General features: G+C 48.3%; 1 protein-coding gene across 2 annotated transcripts; it reads left to right on the forward strand.

Moving 5' to 3' along the window:
• Window positions 1–2,513: 2,513 nt before the first annotated feature.
• ARL11 (ADP ribosylation factor like GTPase 11) lies at window positions 2,514–4,438 on the forward strand. Of its 2 annotated transcripts, none has more exons than XM_032314800.1 (2): window positions 2,514–2,635; window positions 3,345–4,438. In XM_032314800.1, the coding sequence occupies exon 2, from the start codon at window positions 3,505–3,507 to the stop codon at window positions 4,051–4,053; it is 549 nt and encodes a 182-aa protein (XP_032170691.1). In that variant the 5' UTR covers window positions 2,514–2,635; window positions 3,345–3,504; the 3' UTR covers window positions 4,054–4,438. The 2 variants fall into 2 exon arrangements, with proteins under 2 accessions (XP_032170691.1, XP_032170692.1); XM_032314801.1 differs by having other exon boundaries at window positions 2,515–2,635; window positions 3,487–4,438.
• Window positions 4,439–11,648: the final 7,210 nt, after the last annotated feature.

Genomic DNA, 11,648 nt, shown 5'->3' on the forward strand with positions numbered 1-11,648 from the left:
TTTGCCAGGTTCCTCATTTGTTTTTAAGGAAGGGGCGGTAAACACACACACACACACACACACACACACACACACACCAAAACAAAAAGAGATGGTGTTACCAATAAAATGGAAACTAGAAATAGAAAAGTTCTGGAAGATGAGCTGTGCTGTAAATGTAAAATACAAGGCACTCAGAATGGTAATAATTCTAAATACAATTTATAATGCAAAGCAAAGACAGTTTAAGAGTCTACAATATATTCTGTATCTAATTTTGATACATGATGTCCTAGTCTTCACACACAAAAATGATGCTGACTTCTCCCATTCATACGGCATGCAGATGCATTCTCCATTTCATACGGCATGCAGATGCATTTTGAGTTGTTTTCTGTGTTTTTTAAAATTATGTGATGGGCCACCTGGGTGCCTCAGTGGGTTAAGCGTCTGTGGCTCAGGTCATGGTCTCAAGGTCCTGGGATAGAGCCCCTGTGTCACTCTCCTTGCTCAGTAGGGAGCCTGTTTCTCTTTCTCTTTCCCTCTGCTTCTCTCCTTGCAAGTAAATGAATAAAATCTCTCTCTCAAGTAAATGAATAAAATCTTTAAAAATAAATAATTAAAAAATCATGTACAAAGCCTTGCTTACAGCTGCTCCATAAAAATCCATTGTCCTATAAGATATTTGAGCTGAACTAAACTTTACAGTACCTAGTCCAGGCTTTCTTCTCCAAGTCAGCAGCTTCTTCAGCTCCTGTGTACCTCTCTCTCTCTTCCCAGGACTCACACAGAAGGAACCAGAATCAGAGTAATAGCAACCCTGCCCCCTTAACTGCGCCCCAGGCACGCCTTAACCTTGGCCTCCAGGTCCTTATCTTCTGCCCATCCTGATCCTCCTGCAAATCAATCCTGCCAGGATCCCCATGGATTCATCAGCTGGACAAGACTGAGTCTCAGCTTGATCTGATCTCCCCGCCCCACAGATTAGGATTAGGCGGACAAGTCCTCCTCCAGACAGTTCTTTAATGCTTGGAGACTGCTCTTGGGTAATGACAAAGATTCTTTGCTTGGTTAAACTTTAGTCAGACTCCTGAAAGGTCTTCTAGGATCATCTGCACACTTCCTTGTAAAATACCATTTTAGAACCCTCCTACCTCTTAACCAGAATGCCCTGCCCTTAATATCTAATCACTTCAAAAATCTGATCACGTTCCTCAGCCCCCATTGTCCCCCAGGTGATGTCTGGCCACCTGGCCTGTCTTCAGCAAGAATCCTGTTGGGTCAGTTTAACCAGAATCCCTCTTGACCCCTGATGTTCCTGCTCAGTAATTTCCCATCTGCTGACATCCCTCCCCGATTTGAGCTGTAAATTCCCACTTGCCCGGTCTGGTTGTAAAGCGACTACAGCCCACAACACAGGTACCCCCAAGAACTAAGCAACAGTAACAGCAGTAACAACAGAGTGGTACGCATAACACATGGTATTTCTGACTTTTCCTAACAGCTCCCTCCTGTTAAAATACCCGGGTCTGGGGCACCTGGGTGGCTCAGTGTGTTAAGCCTCTGCCTTGGGCTCAGGTCATGATCTCGGAGTCCTGGGATGGAGCCCCGCATCAGGCTCTCTGCTCAGCAGGGAGCCTGCTTCCTCCTCTCTCTCTGCCTGCCTCTCTGCCTACTTGTGTTCTCTCTCTGTCAAATAAATAAACAAAATCTTTAAAATAAAATAAAATAAAATAAAATAAAATACCCGGGCCTAAGGAAAGCAACGACAATTCCAACAGGATGTTCGCTCTCTACTAAGCACATCCTCGGTGAGTAGCAGACACGCTAGAAGAGGAGGAGAGGAATAAATCCCAGCAAGATCTTGAGCAAATTATTTACTCTGAGCCCCTTTCTTTATTTGTAAAACAGGAGAGTCATAACCCCCAACTCAATTCTTGCCATTTTAACGGAATAATGCCTGGGAAAGCGGAAAGTACCGCACACATGTGACTGGTCCCAAGAGTCATGTCACTGCAACTGCAGACGCCCACTGGAGAGTTGCAGAATCAATAGCTTCTGTTTGGCCATAATTTTTTTTTTAAAAACTGTGTTTTCTGGAGATATCATCATTGCCTGGAAAAACACGATGACATTGCCCCCCCCCAAAAAAAATTAAGCAGTGAGTCTAATTGCGCACAGTTCCACCACACTGACACAACTCTTAAATTCTTGCCATTTGCCTTCAACATAGTTACTTTTTTAAAGAGTGTTCTAATCATACTTAGGCAATTTTTAAAAACCTGTAGGGTCCAAGCAAGCAAAAGAATCTCCAGGCTCCAGAAAAAAAAAATAAATAAAAACTAAACTAAACTAAACTAAAATACTATCAAGAAATGCGTTCTGAGCTGCTGAGAAACGGGGTTGGTGCGAGGCTGGGCACTACCAAGACCTGACCGGCTGGGGACGTCCGTGCGGCCGGTCCCCCGCGGGAGGGGCTGTGGAGCCCGCCCCGCCCCGACCACCTGCGGAAGGAAGCAGAAAAGGGGAACCAGCCACCGCCACTACAGTTCCTTCTCCTCTTGCTCTTGGGACACCACCGCCGCGCAGAAAGCAGCTGCATGCGAGCGGACTGCCACAGAGGAGGAGCTTTCGGCCACAGTCTAAGAACACGGAGGTAACTTTACTTTCCCTCTTCCCCCGCTGGCCTGAGGAATGAACGGAGCCCGTCTTATTTCCCTCCAGGGGCAGCCGAAATATCCCCACTACCCGCCCCCCCCCCCCCCCCCCCCCCGGCCCGGGGAGAGATGTCCGTCCCCAGTCCCAGCCAGGTTTCCCCTAGGTCAGGAAGAGGTCTTGGTTTTAGAAATTGGCCATTTCTAAATAAAAAATGTGAGTCGTGCTCTATGGGCAATGTACCTTGATAAGGCAATGGAAGAAACCACCTGGCTGTGACTCCTAAATTTGTCCTCAGGCAACCGTACTTGAAATAGCCACTGTTTGCAGGACACAGTGCTGGTCCTGAGGGGAGCACCAACGGCCACCCAAGTTACCCAAGCGGACTGTCTTCTTCACTTGGTGCGTGGAACTGGAGCTAGCTTCCACTTCAGGATTTAGGTTTATAGGAAGAAAACAGAGGTGGGAAGCCACAGACTAGAAGGAACTGAAGACATCTTTCGGTCATTCCTACTGAACTAGGTTATATCTAACTGGAATGAATTTCCTTTTGCCTCTTTGCTTTAACTACCAAGGAATGTGGATGCCTTGTTGGGCGTCCTCCAGGGAGCCCTTCCCTGACACAGCCCCCTTCCCACCTTCCCCGCCCCCCTTCCTGATATAGATCAGCTCCTGGTGACTCATTTGCCCTTACTTCCTGGCCCTTTCAGAGCCCAGGCCTGTGTTTGAAACCTGACATTGTAAAGACGCTTCCTACTTTTGGAGGAGAGGCTCTTCTTCCAGGTGCCTGCGTGGATTTGTGTTCCTCTTGAAAAGAATGGCTGATGTGTGCACCTGGCCTCTCTCCCCTAGGGCTTAGCAGTGGCCGCCATGGGTTCTGTGAATTCCCGAGGTCACAAGGCTGAAGCCCAGGTGGTGATGATAGGCCTCGATTCAGCTGGCAAGACCACGCTCCTGTACAAACTGAAGGGCTACCAGCTGGTGGAGACCCTACCCACTGTTGGTTTCAACGTGGAGCCGCTCAAAGCCCCAGGGCACGTGTCTCTGACAATCTGGGATGTCGGGGGGCAGACCCAGCTGAGGGCCAATTGGAAGGACTACCTGGAAGGCACGGATGTCCTCGTGTATGTTCTGGATAGCACAGATGAAGCACGCTTGTCCGAGGCAGTGGCTGAGCTCGTGGGAGTCCTGAACGATCCACACATGGCCAGTGTCCCTTTCTTGGTGCTGGCCAACAAGCAGGAGGCACCCGGCGCTCTGCCGCTGCTTGGGATCAGAGACAGGCTGGGCCTGGAGAGATTCCAGGACCGCAGGTGGGAGCTCCGGGCCTGCAGTGCCCTCACCGGGGCCGGGCTGCCCGAGGCCCTGCAGAGCTTGAGAAGGCTCCTGAAATCCCGCTGCCACTGTGTTTCCACGTGAGTGCAGGTGCGGCAGGGAGTGGGGAGAGCGAGAAGACTGGGTCCGGGCCGAGCAGCGTGTCTGTGCCCATACGAACTGAAAGCAGCAGCTGGTCCTTGAGAATCTGAAACTCAGTTTGTCAAAGAAGTCCTTCCGTGCTTGGACAGGATATTTTCTTCTTGGGGCTTATTGTCACTAGTGTTTATGCTGAAAACTAACTATTCTTTGAATAATAATACTCTAAGGGGGAAAAATGCCTCAACACGCTTCTTTGAATAACTCATTACCAAGGGTGAACTGAGCAATTGTAATACAACAATGAATGGTCGCATTACAATTAAGACCTAAATTCACAGAGGGAAAGGTTTCAAAATCAGATTAAAATATCATCTGGACATCGTCACGATGTTACGAGTGATTTTTCCCTGGTGCCCTGGGTTTGTGCGATGATCACTCTGCGTACAAGTAGCCAGGGCAAGCAGAGTTGGGTAGGAGACTCTGTCCTCATGGTTTAGAAGTTCACTGGGGCAGTTGACCCTGGGCAAGAGGCTGGGAGTTGGGGTCTTCCAAAATGTATCCTTTTCTCTGGCTCTGATGAACTCTTCTCTACCTTGTATCATCTTGTATTGGTCTTTTTATAAAATGCTTCATTTTTATCTTTTTTTCTTTCTTCTCTGTGCAGTACCTATCTTTCCTTAAAGGTCAATCAAGGATTTCATTCAATTAACAAATATGTAGAGCATTGAATTTGGGCAAATGGCACTGAGTTTTTAGTTATGAACCAGGCCCTTGAGATGGGAGGTATGAATTTTGAGGATACATGTAACAGAAATGCTTCTTTCTCATTAAATTTTTTAAAAAGTTGAACATAACATACTACAAGGGTTTTAAGGTGATCTTTACCTAGGAACCATGAAGCTCCTGAAATTATTTACAAAATTATTTATAAAATGTTATGCTTTGAGCCTTTTTGTTGGGGGGGCGTGGGGGGAAGATCCACAACTTTTATTAGACTTTCAAAGGTTTTTGTGACTCCCAAAAGTTAAGAAACACTGATCTGGTCTTATCTATCGTCCACCAGAGGAATACTTCCTATAATTTGAGTGTTTTAATGGCAAGCAGCTTAGATTTGACACCCGCTTTCATGTTAAGCAGCTCTGTTTGTTGGCTTTTCCTACCCTGGACTAAAACCATCCTTATAGCTTCTGATGGAATTCTCCCCTCTCTGGAGTGATACAGTATAAGTGGGCCCTCAACACCCTTCCAATATCTGAGATCCACTAGGTCCCTCTACCCAAATTATTCCCTTCTAACATCAGGTTGGGCGTGCTAAATTCTTTCCACTACTTGTCAGTAGATAGGTTCTCCTTTGTCAAGCACAGGAAAAGTACAGAGATGCAAAGACAGTTGGGACAAAGCCTCAGGCCTCATGGAGCTCTGGCTGGGGAAGCAGGACAAAACTCCCATAAAAAGACAGACAGAGGCTCAATTCAGCAACTGCTTATTGAGCACTTTCTGGGGCCACGTTCTGTGCTCAGTGCTTTCCATAGATTCCAATCCTCTCAATGCTGCAAAGTGGTATAATTCTCATGTTGCATAATTGGAAACTGAGGCTGGGGGAGGTTGTGACTTGCTTGAGGCATAGAGCTACTAAGTGACATATCTGGAATTTGAAGCCAGATAGGTCTAGCCCAGATGACACCTGTATTCTTCCACGACATCATGTTTCTAGAAGGTTTAAGCCAAGGCTGACCTTCAGTCAACCGATGTGATGAGGGAAGCTGTCGAGTCAGAGGGAGGAGACTTCTTGGAAGTATGAGGGGGAGTGAAGGAAGGACAAGTGGCTGGCGTGGGTGAGGGGTGGATGAGAGGAATGTATTAAAGAGAAAACAAAACTGGAAAGAACTTTAAGTCCAAGCTGGGTCAGGTTTGGACTTTTGTAATCTGGATTTGGCTCGGGGAAGTGAAACCCCCGGACTTGCCATTTGGGAGTGTACTTTAGTGGCAATGTGGGCTGGAGTGAAAAGAAGCGGGGACACTGGAGTCAGGCAGGCAGAGAGACCAGCTAGCTGCCCTTTGCAGTAACAGAGGAGAGGGCAGGAAGAAAGATGAGAAACTGAAAGCCATTTTTGAAGGAAAGAGCTGAGAGAAGTTGAAGATGGCATAAGGTTTTGAGTGTATGTGACAGAAGCAATTTGGCATGGACTGAGAAGGTGGGCACAGGAGGAACGCATTGGAACGGGGCCAGGACTGGTGGGTTGTGCTCTGAAAGTGCTGGGTAGGGATGTGTGGATAACTTCTTCAGATCGCTCTGTTACCTTCAGTCTTCAAGACACCGTACCCTGCCTGATGCACCAGCGGTTCCCATGCATAGAGGCTCCTTTCCTCACATGATGTGTCAGTTTTTATTGTGAGCTCATCTTTGGCAGGACTTGTTTGTCCTGCGTGACTCCCATGTGCCCTGGGTTGTGACAGTGTTTCTACACAGTGTGGTTGCACATTAGCATCGACTAGGCTCCTGGAGGTTTCAACTGTTTTAGATCAAACATTATGTTAGTTTCTCTGTTTGGGGCTCACGGCCTCATAGGCGGCATCGATCTGGATTCTGTGCCCATTTATGGCATGGGCCCTAGGATTCAATTTCTGACAGGTGACTTTTTTTTCCCTCCCACCCATGTCCCAAGAGAGATCATTTGCTTCTTCATACTTTCCTGAGCTGGTGGACCGCGTTTCCAATCCTCTTTAAGGAAGGGGCGTCCCTTTGGTACTCTTGCTTTTCTACCGAGCTCAGATGAAAATTTTCTCTCTTCCAAGCAAAGCTTAAGACCATACCTTCTGTTCCCATACAGGTGTTATAACCTTAACCTGGTCCCTAGAGCCTAACCTTGGCTTCTTAATATCTCCATGGACTCCAGGACCCAGCTTACATTTACCTGCTTTGGCTGAGGTTTTGCTCTTCATTTCTGCCACTTGAAGATATCCCTTCTTTGTTCAGGGACCACATGTACGAAAATACAATTTTTTAGTGATAGCTTACCCAGTATTTCTGTACCTCTGTAATGGGCAAGGGTCCATCTGCTAAGAGCTGCCTTTCTGAATGTCCTGAACTGTTTTGATTTGTGTCAGGGAGATCTGTACTTAGGAAGATGGCTTGGGTAGCTGACTTGGGGTGGACAGAGGGTCCTGAAGCAGGGGGGCAGCGTAGAGGGTGACTGGGATGTCTTTTGACTGACAGGAACACTCTTGCCACTGCTGGGGCAAACAGACATCTGCAGAAGCCATCATGCTATGGGCATTTGTTTCCTTTCTCTTGACAACTGTCAGTCTCCTTTCTGACATCAGGATGGACCACACTCTTGTCCAGCTCTGAAAGCGTGCTCTTGCCTGGACCAAACAGAGTGGACGGGGGACCAGCAGGTAGTATTGACAACAGCCGCAAATCCTTGAAGGCAGACGTGCTCTTAACAAGCCTCAGGAGCTTTCCTCTCATCATCCGCCCTGGATAAGATGTGGGAGGAAGGATAACAGACTATCATAAGAACCATGCCCATTAGTGCTTCGTTGGTGTTGACCAGAACTCTACTGGTCCCTGCTTGGAGGGACCGAATGCCAAATCAGTCACAGAAGCCCAGCAGGTGAGTTCTGGAATGGGAACTATAAAACTCTATGGACAGGTGGGGTTGGAGAGCCTCAGAGTCCGAGGGCAGCCCGCCAGCCTTCCATCTCCCCAGTTTCTGAGAAGTTTGTCTTCTGTGGGTTTGGGAATCCCGCGGGATGCAAGGCCCCATGGCACCTTCCTGGGATTTCCCACGACCCTGTGTGTCTGTGCTCCAGCTTTTCAAGCTTCCAGGTCAGCGAGCAGGCCTGTAGTTACCGGAGTGATGCTAGCTGTGGCAGCAGGCCTCTGGGGTCACACAACCTTAGGGAAGCCTCCTGAACCCCTACTGTTTTTTAGGCTAAGGATGTTTTCCTGTTTGACTCTTGCCCACAATTTTAGGGAACCTCAGATCTCACCCCTGCAGGAAGCTTTCCCTCAGCCCATGCTCACCCCCTTCTGAACTCTCCTGGGGCTGACCCCCTTGTTAGTGCCTGAACTGGGGCTGTTCTACATGTGGGGACATCATCTCTCCAAGGATGGTCTAAGTTCCTAGTGATCGGGGTGCCTTACCTCCTGTGATCCCTTCAATATAGTGGTATTGAATTTATATCCAATATAATAGTATTAGGTACTGAGAGCTGCTCATTAAGTACCTGGGTGAATGATGAGTAACTGCCTAATGCTACTGAACTGAACCTGGCAGGGAGTCCCCAGGTCCTCTGAACTGTCCAGAGTGAAATCCCCAAATGAGAATTCTGAGAGGCTCATGACCTCGAGAGCCAACACGGCAGCACGCACCTCCACTTCAGGCATCCTCTGTGGTAAAAACAATAGCAAATAGTCATACGTGCGCTTTCTGGACCACGACATGCTCAGAACCACCTGACTTTTAGTCTAAGTAGGAGAGGAACTGCTAAGTGGGGGCCGAGTGAGGAATGGTAGGGGGTGCGGAGGAGGCCAAGGCCCTGGAGGTCGGTGGCCAGTGAGGTCATGGGCAGGGCCCAGAGCCACAGGAGCACTGCTGAGGCTCCTCTTCTGAAGAGCAAGGCTGCTCTTGTGCCCAGGCAGGGGCCCGGCCTTGCCCACTCCGGGGCTCCCCTCCTTCCTTCTGCTTCCACCCTAACACTGGTGGTGCTGGAGGGCGGGTGGGACTCCATCCTTTCTCAGAGCCTTCCCTGAAGACCACGGGGAGGCTAGCCTTGCTGCGTTGAAGCAAAAGTGACAACGGGTCCAGGCTAGCTAGCCCTTGCAAGTGGGAATTATGCTTCCTTTGCTGCTGGCAACTGAGGGGTAGGGCATCAGTAGTCAGTACGGCAGCCTCAGCCCTTGCTTCCCCACCTGAGGCAGGCCAGGGCCCTCCAGGGCCATGAAGCGGGAGGTAGGGGGGCAGATGAAAGGGTTTCCCTCCTGCTCGTCTGCTCAGAGACATATTCATATATATATACACAGACACATATACATTACAGAGCTACAAACAGGGAACCTTAGGGAAAAACAAATCATGTTTTCTGGTTTGTTTTTTAAATAGTGCTCTCCTTACCTGAGGGGTACTTTGCCTGCTCCAATTCCCCCACACCTTTCAGAGCCATCAAGCTCCCATTAATCCCTGAGAGTGAGTGAAGGAGCAGGAATGTGCGTCCATGAATGTGGCTATAAATGCAGGACAGCAGGTAACTGTTTTCCTCTTAAATTAAAATGCCTCTATTCTTTTTTTCTGCAAACACTGTGTACAGTGAGAACTGTTCTAGTTTGGAGAGGTGATTTACCCATCTGGATATGAGGCTGAGTTTCTCCCTTTCTGGCTCACGGATTTTAAAGATTCTTCTCCTTCTACTCTTGGTCAGAATGAATCCTTGGTGGAAGTGAACCACAGGGGCTGGTTTTGACTTGGTTTTGATGTGTTGTGGTTTTCAGCTGTCTGTCCTCATGGGTCTACATATGTACCTCCTACTGCCTGGCTCGGATAGTTGTGTTCCTCCAAGTGGACCAGGTGCCCATGCCCCACATGCTGGGGGAGCCAGGACCTTGCCTTTCCTTCTTGTCCTCAAGGATTGTCACACATCCACACCTCAAGTGTCCCAGCCCCAGCCTCAGGTGTGACCTCAGTAAGGTCCCCTCACAGAAGACTTGCACTTTCCTCAGAAACAAGATAATATAACTCAGTGGGGTGAGTGGAGGATTGGCGGGGGCGGAGGGAGGGGCCTCTCTTCCGGAAGCCCAAGGCCCAGCCTTCAGACAGGGCTAAGTCAAATACGAATGATGAGTTGTTTAGTCTGTGCCTCTTTCAGCAGAGGCTGGCATAAGATGGGAGAGTCCCTGAGTGAACAGGAAGTGGAGAGGCCAACCTTTGCGGCCATCTCTTGGCCTGTAAGGACAAATGCAAATTCAAAATAGGAGGCTTAATTGTCCCTTTTGAAAAGAAGATACTTCTCCCTGCATCCCTTTTCTTAGAGTTTTTTTTTCCTTTAAGATTTTATTTATTTATTTGACAGACAGAGATCACAAGTAGGCAGAGAGGCAGGCAGAGAGAAAGGAGGAAGCAGGCTCCCCATTGAGCAGAGAGCCTGATGCGGGACCAGATCCCAGGACCCTGGGACCATGACCCGAGCCAAAGGCAGAGGCTTTAACCCACTGAGCTGATGAAGTCCCAGAACCTAAGTCAGGTTCGGTGGGGTGAGGAGGTTCGGAGCCGACGACTAAAGAAAGAATTCTTAAGACGTCATTGGTGCAAAATGGTGGTTTATTAAAGCACGGGGACAGGGCCCGTGGGCAGGCAGAGATGCGGCCGCCCCGGGTTGTGAAGGTGGGCATGTTATACACCCCACGGTTGGGTAGGTGAGGACAAAGGGGTGTTCAGAAGGGCTATTGGGGCAAAGAATACTATCAGGATATTGAAGGCTTAGTTGTTATCGAGTAAAGACAATTGGAAGTCTGGTGGAATGTTCCATTCCTGCTATCAAGCATCCTTGTTAATAAGATTTAGGTTTAGAAGAAATTTAACTTTATTTACTTTTCCTTCTACTTCCACCTCCTTCGGTTTTTATGGAGGGGAGGGTAACATTAGGCTTGAGGAACTGAGTTCTGTGTCTTTGGAGATTGGGCTATTGATAAGGTAACTTCTTTGTTGTAAATCTCAAGGATATTTGCAAATCAAGGGAGACTCCTACCTTGCAGGACTGTGATCTCTGCAAGTTAACTATTTATCGTTTTATGGCGGTCAGGGGTGCCTGAGGAATGCTACACATATGGAGGGGAGCGGATGAAAGGTGGGGGTGCAAGGCGCCAGCTTTTGCTTTGTCTTCAGCCAGCCTCTTGCTCCCTCATCATTCCCCCCTGAACAATTTTGACCCTTAAATCTTTAAGGTGGTTGAAGGTGGAAGGTCTCATCTTCTGTAACTTCTTCGTGCTGAATAGGGGCGTAGAGCTGTCCCTACCTGCTCGGGTCAATATTGATCAGGGTAGGAACGTATATGGGAGTTACGAAAGGTAGAGGCAGCTGAATCCAGCGCTGACAGTGAAGAGGCGTCCTCGCGCGCGACAAGGATCGTCTGTCATGGTGAAGTCATTGTAGCAATGGAGTCTCGGCACCAAGTAGAGAAACATGGAACAAAGCAACATATTAAGGTTAATAAGACGATAAGAATGAGAAGCCCGAAAAGGAGATTCGGCCATAGTCCTCCTTCAAACCAGGAACTTAACCATTCACTGAGAGAGAGAGAAGGATCTTGTAGGGCCTTAATTTGGGTATTCATATCTTTTATTAGTCCTGTGACATTTTTGTGATAGTCTGGGATGTACACACAACATTCTGTTTTGATAATTGCGCATGTGCCACCCTGGGCTGCTGTCAGGACATCTAAGGCCATCCTATTTTGTAGGACTGCCCTGCGTATCTGTGACACTTCAGTATTAAGTAGGGAGATGCCATTTAGTGAATCATTGAGTGCCTTTGTAGTATATTTATTAAGGGCTTCTACATGCCACATGACATCCTCTAGTCCCGCAGATGGAACAAAAA

Source organism: Mustela erminea, chromosome 15 (assembly GCF_009829155.1).
Source record: "Mustela erminea isolate mMusErm1 chromosome 15, mMusErm1.Pri, whole genome shotgun sequence".
NCBI lineage: Eukaryota > Metazoa > Chordata > Mammalia > Carnivora > Mustelidae > Mustela > Mustela erminea.